This window comes from Schistocerca nitens, chromosome 3 (assembly GCF_023898315.1).
Source record: "Schistocerca nitens isolate TAMUIC-IGC-003100 chromosome 3, iqSchNite1.1, whole genome shotgun sequence".
Lineage (NCBI taxonomy): Eukaryota > Metazoa > Arthropoda > Insecta > Orthoptera > Acrididae > Schistocerca > Schistocerca nitens.
In genome coordinates this window covers 578,820,933-578,843,113 of record NC_064616.1, presented here as the reverse complement: position 1 = coordinate 578,843,113, position 22,181 = coordinate 578,820,933, and the positions used below count along the sequence as shown (strand labels likewise).

Genomic DNA, 22,181 nt, shown 5'->3' with positions numbered 1-22,181 from the left:
TGTGCTCTGATATGAAACTTCCTGACAGATTAAAACTGTGTGCCGGACTGAGACTCGAAGTCGGTCCCGAGTTCGAGTCTCGGTCCGGGAGACAATTTTAATCTGTCAGGAAGTTGTAAAATTATTATTTATTAGTACATACATTTTCATACATTTTTTATATTGTTGATATTCATTTTTTTAATTTAGTAACTGTGAAAATTAATTGTAGTCCTGCCTACTTGTCGAATATGGGATGCCTAGGAAACCTGCTTTCTCGGATCGCTTGACAACAATTCAAGCAAATAGTATTAATGAATTTTTGTTAGAGTAAGATAAATGACAATACTTAATTTTGAGAATTTACAGTGGCGTGGCGCAAGCAATGCGCGACAGACAAAATAAGAAACTCTCTTCAGTATACACAACTCCTAATACAAGTGCAACAATACAGTTCCTCCGTCGCTGCTATAGAGCTCTTCCGAATGCGAAAATATTTTGTTGAGCCCAACCTACATAGGTAGGAATGATCATCAAAATAAAATAAGAGAAATCAGAGCTCGAACAGAAAGGTTTAGGTGTTCGTTTTTCCCGAGCGCTGTTCGGGAGTGGAATGGTAGAGAGATAGTATGATTGTGGTTCGATGAACCCTCTGCCAAGCACTTAAATGTGAATTGCAGAGTAGTCATGTAGATGTAGATGTAGTCTTCGACGGGGCATGGCCAGGCGGTGCGGCACTTGTTCTCTTCACCCAGAAGCCACTGCTGTCTCGATGTCGTCCTAGAGAGGGGTCGGTCAGCGGACTTCTGGCTGACGTCGTCTCACAGCCCTCTCTGCTCTAACGTTCCTGGCCGTCGTGCCAACGCTTGACTTTTACGCCGGAACATATCGTTAAAACACTGTCATTCTGTTTTTTCGGTATCAGCCCCAAACATCACTGTGCAAAATTTTACAAATAATTGTTTTTATATTAATGAAAATAATCAGTTTTGAGCGCAAATGATGTTTTATTTATTTACTAGTGACCCGTTTCAGTCTTAGTAGACCATCTTCAGACCAAAACATGACACTGAAATTTTATAAAATTTGTAGAAGGGAGGTCAAGAAGCACTAACTACACACCTTATACAACAGTCCATATTCAATAAAGGTCAAAATCTACTAGTGCTTCTTTTTTAAAAACTCAAACACACTATTGGCAATCAACGGTAGAGATTTTACGGTTCCGGCGTTTATAATACTATTTACAGCAACTGTGATAAGCAATACATAAGTCAAATGTGTCATAGCTTTATGATTGACTTCAAACAGCATACATTGGGTGATACATATAGCAAATCTTTATTCGGTCAACATTTGTTACAACGTAAACATTCATAAGTTTCAGTCAATGATATTCTTAAGATTTTAGGTAGCGTCTCTAAAGAGTTTTTATTAGATGCGATCAAAAAAAAAAAACCGTTGAACTGCAACGTGATTTCAAAGAGAAATATTTTCACGATCTTCTCTAAGACCTATTATAAAGTCCTACTGGTCTTCTGTTTTTTTTAAGATTTTGAAGTTTTAAAAGTTTTTTTTAATTCTCAGTTACTTTTCGTGCCTGTTTTTATAGAGATCTTACGATGTTCAGCAACGAAGAACTTTCCCATTCAATAAAAACACAAATAATATATTTACACCTCTTAGTTTTATTTTGTGACACTGACTTAATTTTGTGTGCTAGCACCACTCACAAATTGCTAGTACTTAGCGCAATGTACATTCTATAGCAAAAAAGAGACATAATTCTCTCTTCCTATAACTTTCTGTTTTCAGATTTTTTGGTCATTTGTATATGAATTCACTGCCCTAATGTATATAAATTTTTTATAAAATGTGGCGATCATATCGGGATGCATACATCGTTTTACTGGATAGAAAAGGGACGCACGTTGGCGCCATGACGACAGATTTGGATAGCACCTACGTCCATGGCAGTTGGCGGAGTTCCTGTGCTGTAGACCTTTGAATGGACAACTTTTTTGCTACATATGTATATCATCGCTGGACATTAGGCCATCCGTCGCCATGGCAACTGCCAGTGTCATTTCCGACACATCTGTGTATCGATGTTTATATTGCCTATACTGCCGGCCGGTGTGGCCAAGAGGTTCTAGGCGCTGCAGTCTGGAACCGCGCGACCACTACGGTCGCAGGTTCGAATCCTGCCTCGGGCATGGATGTGTGTGATGTCCTTAGGTTAGTTCTAGGGGACTGGTGACCTCAGATGTTAAGTCCCATAGTGCTCAGAGCCATTGCCTGTACTATAATCTTTGACACGACATATATGGCCAATTAGTTTTATGTACGAGGGGCGTTCAATAAGTAAAGCAACACATATTTTTCTGAAAGCATGTTGTTTTTATTCAGGATTACAATAAAACACATTATTCCACACTCTTTGGCTACAAAACCCAATTTTTCAACCAAATCTCCGTTCAACGCGACTGCCTTACGCCACCTTACTGGGAGGGCCTGTATGCCTGCATGGTACTACACTTGTGGTCGAAGTCGGAGCCAACGCGCTGCTGCAACAATATTGTCTCCATCACCCACGTACTGCTTCCCACAGAGTGCATTCTTCATTGGGCCAAACAGATGGTCACTCGTTGCTTTTTATTGCCTTCTTTTACGCGACGAGGAACCAAGTGGGCACACAGTTGGGTACCACAGTTGATGGGCAAGTGCGTTAGCACTAACAGAGGCGTCCAGTTGTGGAGCGAGGTGTTTGATTGCGATACGTCAGTCACCTCGAATGAGAGTGTCAGCTCGTTCCAGCATTGTAGAAGTCACAGCTGTGTGGCCGGCCGGCACGCCAGAGATCGGACAGGTCTGCGCGATCTTGTTTAGGTGATGACAGACGCCTCGCTTAGCGACTCACCGCGCATTTTTTCACTGCCAGGTCTCCGTAGACATTCTGCAAGCGCCTATGGGGACCCATAACCAATCAGTTTAGTTTTCCACCAAAAGAAACTCAAGGAAACCTCTCTGCTTGGAATGCACTTCCGCTACAGACACCAGTATGAAGGCTACGTACAGTGCCGCCACCTATCGGAACTTCATGAAGCTGTAGGGGCTGAAGCGGGAATATCCCGCTTTGTTCTCCAACATATTCCGCATTTTTTCAACCTAAATTGACCGAGAAATAATAGTGTTGCGTTCCTTATTGAAGGTCCCTCGTATTACCCATACAGAGAAGTTCTTATCCCAGCCATTTCTTCAAAACTTTTCCGTTTTTCCCTTTTTAATTAACATAAATATCATTTAACCGCATTTGTCAATTACGACTGGGTTTTGTTTTGCAAACGTATTATGCTATATTTGACGTTATACATGCAATATCTCTAGTGATTTAATCCTCACTGGTTCTTTATTGAACACGTGCGTCGAGCTTCTCGTCTGTAACTCGTAGCATTCGTGTGCTACTCAGCTGGCGCCTCCCAGCATATACCACAGCTCTGCTCATCGTCTATATCGGTCACCAATACATAATTTTGTGTTCTACGTTTGTAACTTAATTGTGTATGGATTGCTGAATAAGGTGTATTGTTGCGTTGTCCTGACCTCCCTCACAGAAATTTTATAAAATTTCTAAATAGCCTTTGGCCTGATTGGTTGATTTACGGGAGGGGACCAAACAACGAGGTCATCGGTCCCATCGGATTAGGGAAGGATGGGCAAGGATGTCGGCCGTGCCCTTTCTAAGGAACCATCCCGGTATTTGCCTGAAGCGATTTAGGGAAAATCACGGAAAACTTGAATCACGATGGCCAGACGCGGATTTGAACCGTCGTCCTCCAGATTGCGAGTCCAGTGTGCTAACCACTGAGCCAACCCGCTCGTTTCCTTTGGTCTGAAGATTGTTCACTGAGACTGAAATCTGTCACCAGTAATGAAATAAAACAGCACTTACGGTCACAACTCATTATTTTCATTACAATTGACGTAGATTAAAAAAAAGTGTGTGAAATTTTATGGGAATTAACTGCTAAGGTCATCAGTCCCTAAGCTTACACACTACTTAACCTAAATTATCATAAGGACAAACACACACACCCATGCGCCAGAGTGGACCCGAACCTCCGCCGGGACCAGCCGCACAGTCCATGACTGCAGTGACTAGACCGCGCGGCTAATCCCGCGCGGCATGACATAGATTGCTACTGTTTCTAACATGCTTTCAAAAACTGGTTCTTATACTCTGTAAATTAAGCTTGCATTGCATTCATACCAAGTGGAGTACTAATGGATGCAAGTACACCAGGGATGGTTCCTTTGAAAGGGCACGGCCGATTTCCTTCCCAATCCTTCCGTAACCCGAGCTTGCGCTCCGTCTCTAATGACCTCGTTGTCGACGGGACGTTAAACACTACCCACCACCACCAAGTACACCACCTCTCAAACAGAACAGCCGGCACAACGGGACCGTGGAATGCTTCCGTTCAAAGTAATCACCACCCGTGTTACGATATTTATCCCACTGGGAGACGAAGCGACAAATTCCTGTTTTATAGAACGCGGTCGGCCGCTGACGAATGTAAAACTGCACACTCTTGCACTTTCTCGTCCGACTGAAACCGACATCCAAAAATGTCTTTCTTCAGTTTGCCAAAGATGTGAAAATCACATTGGGAAATATCTGGGCGGTATGGAGGATGTTGCAGTGTTCTCCAACCAAACCACTGAAGCGTAGCCTTCGTTGGTTTGGAAGTGTGGGGGTCGGCATTATCATGTAACTGGATGATGCCGTCCGACAGCATTCGGACACCCTGAGGACAAACGGCAAAGCCAAGCGTGGAAACATTCCATACCTCCCCCGGCAAAATAAATCCAAAGGTACTCACAAAAATTACGGTAAGGTCGTGATTATATTCTTCGACTGCAGAGGCCCTTTATCCCTAGAGCTCCTCGAGCATGGAACCAAAATCAAATCACAGCACTATGAAAACAGAAAAATATTCGTAGCTGCGAATACAGTGAAATCCAGCGTGATTTTCCTCTTTACGCGAGCTGTCCCCTCGTGGTCCTTGGCTACCCGAGCACGCTTCCAGGATCGACCCAAACTACCAGGTCACGGTGTGTCGACGTCCTGTACTTATACATATTCTGTGATCCCCGCCCCCGGAGAGACACATTTATTAAAGTTGTGGCCTTTGTTTTAGCCATAAAACAGTATATTTCAGTGCCTGCGTATTTTTCGGTGTACTATACAGTGTCCTTCAGACATGCATGCAGCATAAAGTCAAAACGCCCAGGATTACTGTCGGACAGAACAATCCTGCTGCACTTTAACGTCCACCCCACACAGCCAATCCACCTACGGCTGTGCTTCAGTGATTTAGTTGAGAAACACTGCAGCATCCTGCGAAAAGCCTGGATCTTTCACCATGTGATTTACAAATCTTTGGCGAGTTGGAGAAAAACGTTTTTGGACCTCGAACGAGGAATGCAAGATTGTGTGCGGTTGTGGATCCGTCAGTTGCCGTCCGCGTTCTACGAAACAGGAACTGACCGTCTCGTCTCCCAGTGGGATAAAAGTCTTAACGCTTGTGGTGACTACTTTTGGATGGAACCATTCCATGGGACTGCTGTGGCGCATGTTCGGTTCATTTGACTGCCCCTTATACTAACATGCTTAGGTATAACACATATACAAGCTTATACATTTTTCTAACCCTTCCTCGTCATGAACTTTATGTTCGAACACATACTCGACAACATCACCGAAGCACGAATTAACATTTGTTTGCCATAAATTGAGCCTGTCCATGGCTGATCCATATTGCAGCATTCAGAGCCGTCAGTGGAGGTTGACGACACTTGACGGTTTAAATACACTATGTGATCAAAAGTATCCGGACACCCCCAAAGACATACGTTTTTCATATTAGGTGCATTGTGCTGCAACCTACTGCCAGGTACTCCATATCACCGACCTCAGTAGTCATTAGAAATCATGAGAGAGCAGAATGGGGCGTTCCAAGGAACTCAGGGACTTCGAACGTGGTCAGGTGAATTGGTGTCACTTGTGTCATACGTCTGTACGCGAGATTTCCACACTCCTCAACATCCCTCAGTCCACTTTTTCCGATGTGATAGTGAAGTGGAAACGTGAAGGGACACGTACAGCACAAAAGCGTACAGGCCGACCTCGTCTATTGACTGACAGTGACTGCTGACAGTTTGAAGAGAGTCGTAATGTGTAATAGGCAGACATCTATCCAGAACACCACACAGGAATTGCAAACTGCATCATGATCCATTGCAAGTACTATGACAGTTAGACGGGATGTGAGAAAACTTGGATTTCATGGTCGAGCGGCTGCTCATAAGCCACACATCACGCCGGTAAATGCCAAACGACGCCTCGCTTGGTGTAAGGAGCGTAAACATTGGACGTTTGAACAGTGGAAAAACGTTGTGTAGAGAGGTGAATCACGGTACAAAATGTAGCGATCCGCTGGCAGGGTGTGGGTATGGCGAATGCCCGGTGAACGTCATCTGCCAGAGTGTGTAGTGCCAAAAGTAGAATTCGGAGGCAGTCTTGTAATGGTGTGGTCTTGTTTTTCATGGAGGGTGCTTGCACCCCTTGTTGTTTTTCGTGGCACTATCACAGCAGAGGCCTACATTGATGTTTTAAGCACCTTCTTGCTTCCCACTGTTGAAGAGCAATTCTGGGATGGCGATTGCATCTTTCAACGCGATAGAGCACCTGTTCATAATGCATGGCTTGTGGCAGAGTGGCTGCACGACAAAAATTTCCCCATAGGAAATAATCAAGGGGATTCAGCTCAGGGGACCTCGCAGGCCGTGGAGTAAGACCTCACCTTCCAATCCAGCGATCAGAAATAATCAAGAGGATTCAGGTCATTTGACCTTGCAGGCCATTGAACAGGATCTTCTCTTCTAATCCAGCGACCAGGAAATACTGTACCAGTACTGCTCCACAGTATTGTATTGTACGTCTCTGAATAGCACTGAGCAATGAATGGGTCTGTCGTTGTTCCATAGTACGTTCTGTCATGGGACGATGTAAGTACGATACAACAGAGCCATCGTATGGACAAGTAAAGCAAACAAAACCTGCATTATGACTTCCTGGTAATCAGGCTCGTCCTCCTAATTTCAGTGAAGGAAATAAACAAAGTACACGTAAATAAACAGCACAGTACGTGTAAACTTGTACGCATGGTAGTTGTAAATAAGTTGGAATACGATAATGCCAGACAAAGCGGCAGACAAGTTTACTTCCGTATCTCCCTAAGCTGGCTTCTCCGACCCCAGGTTCCGTACCACAAATTGTTCAGTGGAACATTCTCTATGTTCTGTTACATTTTTGCACGCTCTTGCGGAAACACCCTTGTAACGTTCTTTTAAAAATATTTTTTTCTGATTATGTTGAATGAATGTCTGAACTGTTCAATGAATACAAAACTCGAGTTAAAGTGTAGCGTGTTGTAACTGTAAGCGGTGTACTTCATCTGTGTTATTGTTGAGAAAACTTTATACGAATCGATTGGGCAGTGCAACTCCCAATACCAATAAAGAAATGAAGTCAATGCAAAATACGTTCAGCACCTTAGGCACTGAACCCTATGGCCCTGTTCAAAACTATTAACTTTGGTCCCAGTGCGCGTAACAAATAAATTGTCTTACCTCTAAAGCAACAACGTGGAATGTGATATATTTTGGTTTCTCATAAAAAAATATTAAGTGCTAGCTACAGGCTCAGCAGTGTGCAGAGCTGGCCATGATACTTTGAAATACACATGAAATTCTTTTGGCTGATAAGCGAGAAAAAAAAATTTAAAAATATATGACCGGACTAGGAGGCGGTACTGATTATGGTGAATTGCTAACACAGAGTTTTTTTTAGCAAAGTTGTATTGCAAGTTCAGCATTAAACTCGAAAGAATTGATTGTGCTGAGGTGCATTAGTATAAATCATAATCTGGTTATAATACGAGTAAACTGTCTCGTAAACAAGGTTGCTGACAAATAAATCACATAAGGCAAAATCATTGTACAATTCTAATCGTCAAGATAATGGTATAGGATTGGGCAAGTGAATGGAAGAGTCATGGTGAAGCCTATGGGCATGTTGAAGTGACTGCATCATAAAGCCTATTTCTTTTTGCTTTGTGCAGGTTGAACAACTTAGTAGTGACCAATGGGGATTGCATGCAGTGTACCAATACATCTGAACTCCATATTATTTTCCTCAGTGTTGTGCAGAGATACAATAGATGCTCGGCAACAGATTACCAACAACTGCAGTTGGCAATTGTCATAATATCAGTAGCGTGATGGGCAGCATCATCAATGCTCTTCACAGTAGACACTTCTGAGATCCAAACAACATACATAGTACTTATGTTGAAGTGTAAATACCGGTAGTAAACTGCCCCAATACCATGAACAGAGGCAGGGGACAGTATAATGGAAGATACAAAAAAAGTAGCAAAGGTAAGGTAGTGGAACATAACCATTTCTACCTATGTCACCATCGAGTATTCTATCTGATCAGAAAAAAGTTCAGTATCCTAATGAAACTGCAGACTGGATGAAGCAATCAACTGTGAATAAGACAACATCAATAAATATGGCATCAGGGTGCCAATTAGACATAGAATAGCCAAACATTGCGCAGAACATCATTGGTTAGTTACATTATACTGTTTCTCCCAGTGGTCTTGTAGAAAAAATATCAATCAGAGGCTCCTAAGTGGCCTTTCTAGGTACATCAATGCTGATATTAGTAGCTATAAAATGTTTCGGGCTCCAAGTGGCCTAGTAGTAGATAGCATAAACATCAAAGCTGAGAAAGTATCATAAAATATCGTTTACCTATAACCTAGAGGTCTATGCACAATTCATAATGAGAATATGTAACTCGACATGGCTTTTACAAGAACAAAGTGCATAAATAACAGTATTATATAAAAGTACGGCTCTGTATGACCTGTATGAGTACATATTAAACAAATAGAATCATAGAACCAAAGTATGGTATCATGTGAGTAAAGACACAATATTTATAGGTTGTGTAGCACCCTCAGGGCTTCATAAAACTATCTATTAAATGACCTATATCTCTAACAATGCGCATCTCTACAGGGAAGCATATGGAAATGATTGATAAGAGAAGTGCACTTTATCTGTGAAGTCACGAACTGCTACAGGCAGAACAAAGAAAAAATGTGATTATAGTATATGCAAGCATAAAGAACAAGTACTAAGTGCAATATAGCTTCCTGAATAGATAGATGTAACATACCACAGTAAATTATGTGATAAATACGCAAAGATCCAAATGAATTGCAGAAACTGTGGAACCTGGAAATGTGATTATTAACATGGAAAAAATTACAGTCATACATGCTAACATAAGAAGGCAGTATCATATACAATCTTATAAGGAACGGTGAAAAAAAAAGTTTTTAGGTGCAAAGCATCTGTCACAGTCTCTCACAAACACCTCCAATTATGTGGCACAAGGTAAGACAGATTTTCTTAGAAAGGACACAATATACATAAAATACATATTAACATCATACAATATCATTATAGAAAAATCATCAATATGGAAATATAATCCTCATTATTGGAGTGCAGCTCAGGGCATGAACACTCATTAAACTTCAATATTCCATCATTATTCTATAAAATTGGTGCAGCTCAGGACATGAACACTCATCTAACAATAGTGTTATATGTAACACAAAATTCAGAGAAAAAAATATCCTTAATCGTAAATCTTTTTAGGCAATCTGTCTAATTTACCTAGTACACTAGCAGGAAAATGTTTATAATGGCCTGTTGGGAAACAGTGTGAGGAATTTCAGTGTTGTTTAGTATTCCATAAAAGTTCCTTGTGTTATGCTTTCTGTGTAATACGTTTCCTGCACACCTTTACAGGTGGAACATTTCACTCTTTCATGTGCTTCTATTTATGAGCATAATGGCTCGTTTGTATACAATGAAACTTCGGTACATTGGTTCTGCAGAATATACAAAATGGATGAGTATATGCAGTGGACATGAGTTACAGGGTACATTGATTTCTTAAATCTACATAGGTGAAAGCAGGTAAACTAGTAATATCATCAAGTGAAAGAGATATATAACAATATAGTTCACAAGACTAGGCATAAATGAAACATAGCAACATTATAAATTACAAAGAGTGCCTAACCTAACAAAAAATTTAGTAAAATGTAGACTTTCATGGCCGGAAATACCATTTCCATTATAATGGACAAAAAATTTAGTAATAATTCATCAGGCAATAACATAAATTTCAGCATAGCATCATAAAAAAATAGTACATTACATTTTATCAGTGTAAGTAGGCTGTTTAGTTTTTTTTATTGGTAACGCCACGTAGCGCTCTGTATGAAAATCACTGGCTGTGCTGTGTGCAGTCTGTGGCTGGTTTGCATTGTTGTTTGCTATTGTAGTGTTGGGCAGATGGATGTTAACAGCGGGTAGCGTTGCGCAGTTGGAGGTGAGCCGCCAGCAGTGGTGGATTTGGGGAGAGATATGGCGAAGTTTTGAGAGTGGATGATCTGGACGTGTGTCCATCAGAGACAGTAAATTTGTAATACTGGATGCCATGAACTGCTATATATATATATTATGACTTTTGAACACTATTAAGGTAAATACATTGTTTGTATGGCTCTGAGCACTATGCAACTTAACTTCTGAGGTCATCAGTCGCCTAGAACTTAGAACTAATTAAACCTAACTAACCTAAGGACATCATACACATCCACGCCCGAGGCAGGATTCGAACCTGCGACCGTAGCGGTCGCTCGGCTCCAGACTGTAGCTCCTAGAACCGCACGGCCACTCCGGCCGGCACATTGTTTGTTCTCTATCAAAATCTTTCATTTGCTAACTGTGCCTATCAGTAGTTAGTGCCTTCAGTAGTTTGAATCTTTTATTTAGCTGGCAGTAGTGGCGCTCGCTGTATTGCAGTAGTTCGAGTAAGGAAGATTTTTGTGAGGTAAGTGATTTGTGAAAGGTATAGGTTAATGTTAGTCAGGGCCATTCTTTTGTAAGGATTATTGAAAGTCAGATTGCGTTGCGCTAAAAAAATATTGTGTGTTGAGCACAGTCATTTATAATTTTTCTAAGGGGACGTTTCACATCAGTAAAGACAAAATAGTATCAGAAATAAATGAACGTAAGATATATAGAGACTATGTACCAAAGGACACAAACTCTTATTATGAAAAAATTTTTGAATTACCTTTTGCAGTGATCAGACCACCCAAGGGATGTGATCCGCTGGACACATGTCAAAATAAATGGCGTCTATTTCAATTGTTTTCATGCACATGCGTCTGAAAACTGAAAAAAATGGTTCAAATGGCTCTGAGCACTATGGGACTCAACTTCTGAGGTCATTAGTCCCCTAGAACTTAGAACTAGTTAAACCTAACTAACCTAAGGACATCACAAACATCCACGCCCGAGGCAGGATTCGAACCTGCGACCATAGCGGTCTTGCGGTTCCAGACTGCAGCGCCTTTAACCGCACGGCCACTTCGGCCGGCAAAACTGAAAAGAAATGCAAGGCCTATGCTTACGGTAAGAAAAACCGACCTGCATGATTCTCCCTACCAGGCATGTTGCCGCCTAATGAAATGCTGAATAATCGAGGAATTGTGAAAGCAAGGTACCAATAGTATTTGTATAAGCATGGGAAATGTGTCAAGGAAAATGTCTGATGTGTTTTACAGTTATGTGGACTGGTATGTAAAATCAAAATAAACATAAGTTGAGATTTAATGGTAATGCAATTAACGACTTCCGCAAGACAAATGTCAAGTATCAAAATTCCAGAAAAGCAGCAAAAAAATTTATACAAAGCTGAAGAGCGTTAAAAAGTGAATAGCAGTGGTGTAATGTCTTCAGAATGCAAAACGTCGAACTGAAGAAATAATTTATGTCATCAAGATTGGTGCATATCTGTGGCGTAAATAAAGTAGCTGGTTACAAGGAAATTTCGTAGAATAAATACCGTTAAATTTTCTTTTCCAGTTCTTGCTGCTGAAATAAAAAAGCGTGCGTGTAATTTTGTTCATAATCGCAGCCGTATTCTTGGCACTAAAACTTACCATATTGGTATTTCAGTAATTTCTCATTATTGCTATACGATAGAAAGTGAAATACAATAAATATCATTCAGTTGTTGCATAGGTACAAAAGATGTAAAAAAATAGAAAAATTCAGTGTATCAGTGTCAAAATCGTGTGTAACGTCGCAGTCCGAGAAAATAAAATCGTATATAAAGTAATTTATGTGATGGCAGAATCTGCTACGTTGTATTTACTTAGTGCAATATAAGTGATCCCACTCTGTGTTTGGCTTGGCATAATATTTTTGAGATGAAAGTAGATGTGATTAGTTTTGGAAATCGATGTTTTCAAATAAATATACTAGACAGTTTGTTGCTGGTGATATTGAACTTTGGTTATTTTGTTGTTAACTGATTTGCTGCTGATGTCTTGGCGATTAATTTCATAGAATCTTTCCACTGCTGTTAAATCAGACTGGTTTGGCCGGTAAAAGGAAGCAGCTTTGACGTCAGTGGGCCTGATATATGCGGAGCCGAGTTCTGTTGTGGTCGGCGTAGCTCTACAGTGTTTTGAAGTAAGCTGTGGCTTGTCGCAGTGCGGCCCGACGGTATTGTCAACCGCGTCGCTGTTGGTTTCAAGGACGGCATGGCACTTACCTGTCGCAGATATCATACTTCATCTATCCGTGGCCTCTATGTTTTCAATAAACTGTACTACCCATTGCCCTTGACGCTGATTAATTTCTAACATTTGAGAAATCTTAGTGTTATTGGAGCTGTTTTCACTTCGTGTAAGATAACTGTGCGAGGTCGGTATATCGGATCTGTGTTAACCCCGTCTGTAACGGAATTTATGCTCGGGTCCACATGGGTTGTAAGACTAGTGAGCAACTGCTGTTCCGCTTCCTGTCTTTGTACTGCTAATGGCTGTCAAAACCGATTGTCTTCCTCATTGTGTTTATGGAGAAAGTTGAGTTTTCCTGAGGTCTCAGTGTGAACTTGAAGACGTGCGTCTAACCGGCTGTCTTGTTGATCTATTCCTTCATTAACTGATTGGATTTCATCTGTAGGCTTTTTATAGGTTTCATTATATTGATGTCTTGAGGCATTAATGTCATCTCTTAGAGGCTTGCTACATGCTACGCATTGCCAGGCTATGGTTTCAATTTTTTTCGGAAAGACGTTTTGGGACTGGCCTTAATATCTGTATCTACCTGTTTAAAACGGTTATCAATCGCTTCTGTGTACGATTTAAGCTCGTACCGTATGCTGGAAAATTGTTCATTGAACTGAGTGGTGTCATCACCTTGTTTTTCTCGTATTTCTCGTAACTGAATGCTGGTGTCAACTCGTAGTTCTCGTAACTGAGTATTCTGTTTAATCATCATTTGCATAAGATTTTGAAGCATCGCTTCCGTATTCTTTCGAACTGATGGGACGGGTGACACCTCTGTTGTGCTTTGTGCTGAGGAGACATCATCTACAATCATGGACGTCTCGTGTGTTGCATTGTCTGCATAATTACCTTTTACGGAATCTGGCGGATTTTTAAAAAACAGATCGAGTACCTTGCACTACTGTGTCCTCTGACATACTGTTGGCTCTCTGATCGACTGTACTAGAATTGGGAAGTTCATTGACCTGATTTGGTAAAGAATCGTGTTCTGACATCTGGGAGTTAGCAATATCTACCTCAGCATCTTCTGCTATACCGGAATCGACAGTCTGAGCAGATGGTAAATTAGATGGAACTGTACTTTATTTTTGGTAACGGAACTCACGTTTTCTGTGGTGCCTTGCCACTGTTGCACCGCAGAGTGGTCACTATCAGTCTCAACATTACTGTAAAAAATCGGAGAACCGCCATTTCGGTATCTTTAATTGTGATATTACTCGCCGGAACCTTAACGGTTTTGCGCGGCATTGTAAATCACGTACAGGGTGCAAATACAAGGACAAAAATATTGAACAATCAAATCAATGGGAAACAAGGCGGAGCATTAGAATGCCGATGAACTGTGGAAACGTTTTGTACAAGTTAGTAAACTGCGTTGCGCCAAAAAAATCTAAGTAGCAGTATCTGCCAACTCTGGAATATTTGTGAGCTCTAAAACAGCTCTTACAAGTGTTACATCATATAACATCAGGGAAAACCCAGTTTTAAAATCTTGTTAAAACAATGTTATTATTTTCTTTCCAGCATCATTCTCAATCATCAATCTGCAGTATTTTTCATATAACTGTTTTTTATAGGCTTTCTTCAATTTGTTGGAGGTTTGGTACAAAGACACAGAGTTTAGTGAGAGACAGTCATCTATTCATTGCAATTTGGGTTAATTTATACAAGTTCTAATATGCACAAAAACTTGCACCAATATCCACAAGGATACTAATACATCAAACATAATACTGCATGCTGATGCCTAGCATGCACATCACTCATTGAAATTTGTAGCAATGAATTCGTGATCTTCTGAAGTGTTCTGACAGGCAAGTTGTATAAGACTTCACCAAACAGTTCCATAAAATCTATACATATAAGGACTTCACTCAATACACACATACACAACATGCTGCATGGCTGTTTCTGAATGTAGATTCTTAAAACTGAGTGCACTGTGAGGTGTTCTCGGTGTTGCATATTTTAACTGATCCCAGGATTCCCCAACACATTCTATATGGCACTCCAGAACATTTCAGGTGTTTGTGCATTGAACATTGCAGTTGTCTGTAGCATAACTGATACTACTCACTGTCTGATAATACTTTCATGTCACTAATTTGTGGATTTTCAAAAATTACCACCATGTTAAACTCCCACCCTGTACATTGTAGTGAATGAGAACACATTCTTCATCGATGTACTACGCAATGCTGGCAGCTCAACTGTCTGTGCAGACGTTGGAGATAGGGAAACTCAAAATCTGGAAACAAGTTTCTTGTGTGCTGACTTGATTTGCACTTCAATGTATCAGGCACTTCATTGAGGATCCAATCTGGAAACAATTTTGTGTGCTGATCTGATTTACAGTCCAATGCGTCAGGTGCTGCATCAGGCAGCTGTAGTGCTGAGGGAGAAATAAATGAAAACTTTGGAAAAACATAGACACAATGAATAATAATAATAAAAATAATAATAATAATTAAGAGTAGTTAATATACACATTAAACTGTAGGAGCCTATTTACCATTTGGGCTGAGGGGTGTGGATCTCTGATGACATTTCATGAAAGTCAACATTTCACAATTGTGTACTGAGCACGTCTGCCCAATTTGCTTCAGTGCAGAAGAGTGGTGTGGTTAGGCAATTGCAGTGTCATGGAATTTGGAACACATATTTTTCGCTGGTAATGGTGCACAGGAAAGTAGGGCAACTATAAAGAGCTCCCACATCAGAGAATATCATGGGAAAACAGAGTATGACAAATGGCCATCTTGGATTCTAAATTTAGCACGAATGATCTACTTCTATTGTGACGTCTTGGAAAATCCACATAGGATATTCAAATTGCTAAGAGGTATTGTGAAAGCTATGATGTTGGATCTATTGATAGGTCCCATATGAGTACTACCGGTATGTGATCGAGGCAGAACTGGACAAACCTGTTGTGGTGAGTCTGTGGTTCGCTCCACAGCTCTCGTGGTATTCTAAAGCTAGGAGTAGTATATCGAATTGTCTTGAAATATAGAAATGTAATGGGTAGTTTGTTACAGTGATTACTATGACATGATGATGTATGGAGTAATTTGTTATATTTTTTGCTGTAACATGGTTCGTTTATCACAATTTTGCTCTAACCTATGCAGTTAATTACAGTTTTGTTCTAACCTGGGCAGTTTATCACAATTTTGCTCTAAAATTGGAAAATTTGTTACAGTTTCATTGTACGAGGGCAGTTCAATAAGTAATGCAACACATTTTTTTTCTGAAACAGGGGTTGTTTTATTCAGCATTGAAATACACCAGGTTATTCCCCAATCTTTTAGCTACACAACACTATTTTTCAACGTAATCTCCATTCAATGCTACGGCCTTACGCCACCTTGAAATGAGGGCCTGTATGCCTGCACGGTACCATTCCACTGGTCGATGTCGGAGCCAACGTCGTACTGCATCAATAACTTCATCATCCGCGTAGTGCCTCCCACGGATTGCGTCCTTCATTGGGCCAAACATATGGAAATCCGACGGTGCGAGATCGGGGCTGTAGGGTGCATGAGGAAGAACAGTCCACTGAAGTTTTGTGAGCTCCTCTCGGGTGCGAAGACTTGTGTGAGGTCTTGCGTTGTCATGAAGAAGGAGAAGTTCGTTCAGATTTTTGTGCCTACGAACACGCTGAAGTCGTTTCTTCAATTTCTGAAGAGTAGCACAATACACTTCAGAGTTGATCGTTTGATCATGGGGAAGGACATCGAACAGAATAACCCCTTCAGCGTCCCAGAAGACAGTAACCATGACTTTACCGGCTGAGGGTATGGCTTTAAACTTTTTCTTGGTAGGGGAGTGGGTGTGGCGCCACTCCATTGATTGCCGTTTTGTTTCAGGTTCGAAGTGATGAACCCATGTTTCATCGCCTGTAACAATCTTTGACAAGAAATTGTCACCATCAGCCACATGACGAGCAAGCAATTCCGCACAGATGGTCTCCTTTGCTCTTTATGGTGTTCGGTTAGACAACGAGGGACCCAGCGGGAACAAACCTTTGAATATCCCAACTGGTGAACAATTGTGACAGCACTACCAACAGAGATGTCAAGTTGAGCACTGAGTTGTTTGATGGTGATCCGTCGACCATCTCGAACGAGTGTGTTCGCACGCTCCGCCATTGCAGGAGTCACAGCTGTGCACGGCCGGCCCGCACGCGGGAGATCAGACAGTCTTGCTTGACCTTGCGGCGATGATGACACACGCTTTGCCCAACGACTCACCGTGCTTTTGTCCACTGCCAGATCACCGTAGACATTCTGCAAGCGCCTATGAATATCTGAGATGCCCTGGTTTTCCGCCAAAAGAAACTCGATCACTGCCCGTTGTTTGCAACGCACATCCGTTACAGACGCCATTTTAACAGCTCCGTACAGCGCTGCCACCTGTCGGAAGTCAATGAAACTATACGAGACGAAGCGGGAATGTTTGAAAATATTCCACAAGAAATTTCCGGTTTTTTCAACCAAAATTGGCCGAGAAAAAAGTGTTGCATTACTTATTGAACTGCCCTCGTAACATGGGCGATTTGTTACAGTTTCACTGTAATGTGGGTAGCTCGTTGTAATTTTGCTGTAGGATGGTGATGTAGAGGGTTAATTGCCATGTGCAGGTCCTCAGTTTTCCGCAGCTGCTTGCCATTGTCCAAAGATGATACTTTCATCTATGCAACAGCATCATCGCTGAACAATCTTACAGTGCTGCTGATCGTATATGCTGAATTCTTAATGTATGTCAAGAAGTGGGACATTCACCATCCGGAATAATGAACTGTGTTCTGTCTTATAGCATGATAACTGTCTGTGGTACATCCTCTCAATCATACTACGGTGGTTTGAGATTTTACATGCACTACTTGGCATTAAAATTGCTACACCAAGAAGAAATGCAGATGATAAACGGCTATTCATTGGACAAATATATTATACTAGAACTGACATGTGATTACATTTTCACGCAATTTTGGTGCATAGATCCTGAGAAATCAGTATCCAGAACAACCACCTCTGGTCGTAATAACAGCCTTGATACCCCTGGGCATTGAGTCAAACAGAGCTTGGATGGCGTGTGCACGTACAGCTGCCCATGCAGCTTCAACACGATACCACAGTTCATCAAGAGTAGTGACTGGCGTATTGTGACGAGCCAGTTGCTCGGCCACCATTGACCAGACGTTTGCAATTAGTGAGAGATCTGGAGAATGTGCTGGCCTGGGCAGCAGTCGAACATTTTCTGTATCCAGAAAGGCCCGTACAGGACCTACAACATGCGGTCGTGCATTATCCTGCTGAAATGTAGGGTTTGGTAGAGCACTTGTCCGCGAAAGGCAAAGGTCCCGAGTTCGAGTCTCGGTCCGGCACACAGTTTTAATCTGCCAGGAAGTTTCAATGCTTCTATCAAATGACCTCTTAGCTAATATGTCGTGTAACTTGGAAACGATGTTCATTGCTGTTGTTCCACCAGTGGCCTCTGATATCAGTGGGGAGGAGGTTGGGAAAATCTGGCAACAATACATCAGGGTAAATCATCGATGACGTCATCAGAAACCTGGCAACAGTACAGGCTGTGCTCAATCTTCCCCAGCCCCGCTGCTGAACCGAGCGAGGTGGCGCAGTGGTTAGCACACTGGACTCGCATTCGGGAGGACGACGGTTCAATCCCGTCTCCGGCCATCCTGATTTAGGTTTTCCGTGATTTCCCTAAATCGTTTCAGGCGAATGCCGGGATGGTTCCTTTGAAAGGGCACGGCCGATTTCCTTCCCAATCCGTCCCTAATCCGAGCTTGTGCTCCGTCTCTAATGACCTCGTTGTCGACGTGACGTTAAACACTAACCACCACCACCACCACCACCACCCGCTGCTGATTCTGTGCAACATTCTGAGTCGTACTGCACCATTGGTCAGAGACTAACAGCAGACGGGCTAGGAGATTGCCATCCCATAGACAGGCTGTCGTTTACATCAAAACACAAACTGTCGTGGTTGCAGTGGTGCCATGTCTGGCAAGCAGGGACTGTTGACGAATGTCGTCGCAGTTTTTCGGAGATGAACAGCAGCTCCGCGCTATCACAAAGCGTCATCATCAGCGAGTACGATAGCGACCTCTGGAGAGGTCTATTCTTCCAATGTTTGGAAGAAGCACAGGCATGTTACTCCTGGCGTCATGGTGTGTGGGGCCATAGAGTATTACTTGAGGTCTTGACTTGTAGGGTTTGAGGGGACAACGATATGTAACGGACGTTGTGCATCGTCGTGTGTTACCTCTGATGCGACAGTAAAGTACATAGTAACATTTTTCACTTCCCCCATGAACCATGGACCTTGCCGTTGGTGGGGAGGCTTGCGTGCCTCAGCGATACAGATGGCCGTACCGTAGGTGCAACCACAACGGAGGGGTATCTGTTGAGAGGCCAGACAAACAAGTGGTTCCTGAAGAGGGGCAGCAGCCTTTTCAGTAGTTGCAGGGGCAACAGTCTAGATGATTGACTGATCTGGCCTTGTAACATTAACCAAAACGGCCTTGCTGTGCTGGTACTGCGAACGGCTGAAAGCAAGGGGAAACTACAGCCGTAATTTTTCCCGAGGGCATGCAGCTTTAGTGTATGGTTAAATGATGATGGCGTCCTCTTGGGTAAAATATTCCGGAGGTAAAATAGTCCCCCATTCGGATCTCCGGGCGGGGACTACTCAAGAGGACGTCGTTATCAGGAGAAAGAAAACTGGCATTCTACGGATCGGAGCGTGGAATGTCAGATCCCTTAATCGGGCAGGTAGTTTAGAAAACTTAAAAAGGGAAATGGATAGGTTAAAGTTAGATTTAGTGGGAATTAGTGAAGTTCGGTGGCAGGAGGAACAAGACTTTTGGTCAGGTGATTACAGGGTTATAAATACAAAATCAAATAGGGGTAATGCAGGAGTAGGTTTAATAATGAATAAAAAAATAGGAGTGCGGGTTAGCTACTACAAACAGCATAGTGAACGCATTATTGTGGCCAAGATAGACACAAAGCCCATGCCTACTACAGTAGTACAAGTTTATATGCCAACTAGCTCTGCAGATGATGAAGAAATTGATGAAATGTATGACGAGATAAAAGAAATTATTCAGGTAGTGAAGGGAGACGAAAATTTAATAGTCATGGGTGACTGGAATTCGTCAGTAGGAAAAGGGAGAGAAGGAAACATAGTAGGTGAATATGGATTGGGGGGAAGAAATGAAAGAGGAAGCCGCCTTGTAGAATTTTGCACAGAGCATAACTTAATTATAGCTAACACTTGGTTCAAGAATCATAAAAGAAGGTTGTATACCTGGAAGAATCCTGGAGATACTAATAGGTATCAGATAGATTATATAATGGTAAGACAGAGATTTAGGAACCAGGTTTTAAATTGTAAGACATTTCCAGGGGCAGATGTGGATTCTAACCACAATCTATTGGTTATGAACTGCAGATTGAAACTGAAGAAACTGCAAAAAGGTGGGAATTTAAGGAGATGGGACCTGGATAAACTGACTAAACCAGAGGTTGTAGAGAGTTTCAGGGAGAGCATAAGGGAACAATTGACAGGAATGGGGGGAAGAAATACAGTAGAAGAAGAATGGGTAGCTCTGAGGGATGAAGTAGTGAAGGCAGCATAGGATCAAGTAGGTAAAAAGACGAGGGCTAATAGAAATCCTTGGGTAACAGAAGAAATATTGAATTTAATTGATGAAAGGAGAAAATATAAAAATGCAGTAAATGAAGCAGGCAAAAGGGAATACAAACGTCTCAAAAATGAGATCGACAGGAAGTGCAAAATGGCTAAGCAGGGATGGCTGGAGGACAAATGTAAGGATGTAGAGGCTTGTCTCACTAGGGGTAAGATAGATACTGCCTACAGGAAAATTAAAGAGACCGTTGGAGAGAAGAGAACCACTTGTATGAATATCAAGAGCTCAGATGGCAACCCAGTTCTAAGCAAAGAAGGGAAGGCAGAAAGGTGGAAGGAGTATATAGAGGGTTTATACAAGGGCGATGTACTTGAGGACAGTATTATGGAAATGGAAGAGGATGTAGAGGAAGATGAAATGGGAGATAAGATACTGCGTGAAGAGTTTGACAGAGCACTGAAAGACCTGAGTCGAAACAAGGGCCCGGGAGTAGACAACATTCCATTAGAACTACTGATGGCCTTGGGAGAGCCAGTCAGGACAAAACTCTACCATCTGGTGAGCAAGATGTATGAGACTGACGAAATACCCACAGACTTCAAGAAGAATATAATAATTCAAATACCAAAGAAAGCAGGTGTTGACAGATGTGAAAATTACCGAACTATCAGTTTAATAAGTCACAGCTGCAAAATACTAACGCGAATTCTTTACAGACGAGTGGAAAAACTGGTAGAAGCGGACCTCGGGGAAGATCAGTTTGGATTCCGTAGAAATGTTGGAACACGTGAGGCAATACTAACCGTACGACTTATCTTAGAAGAAAGATTAAGAAAAGGCAAACCTACGTTTCTAGCATTTGTAGACTTAGAGAAAGCTTTTGACAACGTTAACTGGAATACTCTCTTTCAAATTCTGAAGGTGGCAGGGGTAAAATACAGGGAGCGAAAGGCTATTTACAATTTGTACAGAAACCAGATGGCAGTTATAAGAGTCGAGGGGCATGAAAGGGAAGCAGTGGTTGGGAAAGGAGTGAGACAGGGTTGTAGCCTCTCCCCGATGTTATTCAATCTGTATATTGTGCAAGCAGTAAAGGAAACAAAAGAAAAATTCGGAGTAGGTATTAAAATTCATGGAGAAGAAGTAAAAACTTTGAGGTTCGCCGATGACATTGTAATTCTGTCAGAGACAGCAAAGGACTTGGAAGAGCAGTTGAACGGAATGGACAGTGTCTTGAAAGGAGGATATAAGACGAACATCAACAAAAGCAAAACGAGGATAATGGAATGTAATCAAATAAAATCGGGTGATGCTGAGGGGATTAGATTAGGAAATGAGACACTTAAAGTAGTAAAGGAGTTTTGCTATTTAGGGAGTAAAATAACTGATGATGGTGGAAGTAGAGAGGATATAAAATGTAGACTGGCAATGGCAAGGAAAGCGTTTCTGAAGAACAGAAATTTGTTAACATCGAGTATAGATTTAAGTGTCAGGAAGTCGTTTCTGAAAGTATTTGTATGGAGTGTAGCCATGTATGGAAGTGAAACATGGACGATAACCAGTTTGGACAAGAAGAGAATAGAAGCTTTCGAAATGTGGTGCTACAGAAGAATGCTGAAGATAAGGTGGGTAGATCACGTAACTAATGAGGAGGTATTGAATAGGCTTGGGGAGAAGAGAAGTTTGTGGCACAACTTGACTAGAAGAAGGGATCAGTT

At 41.8% G+C, this 22,181-nt stretch overlaps 1 protein-coding gene across 1 annotated transcript in view; it reads right to left on the bottom strand.

The window, feature by feature from the left end:
- Positions 1 to 14,959: 14,959 nt before the first annotated feature.
- Positions 14,960 to 22,181, bottom strand: part of LOC126249348 (uncharacterized) — a 198,205-nt gene continuing 190,983 nt past the window's right edge. The window contains exon 4 of the mRNA XM_049951002.1: positions 14,960 to 15,174. Within this exon, the coding sequence (XP_049806959.1) occupies positions 14,960 to 15,174 (215 nt within the window). The remainder of the gene's footprint in view (positions 15,175 to 22,181) is intronic.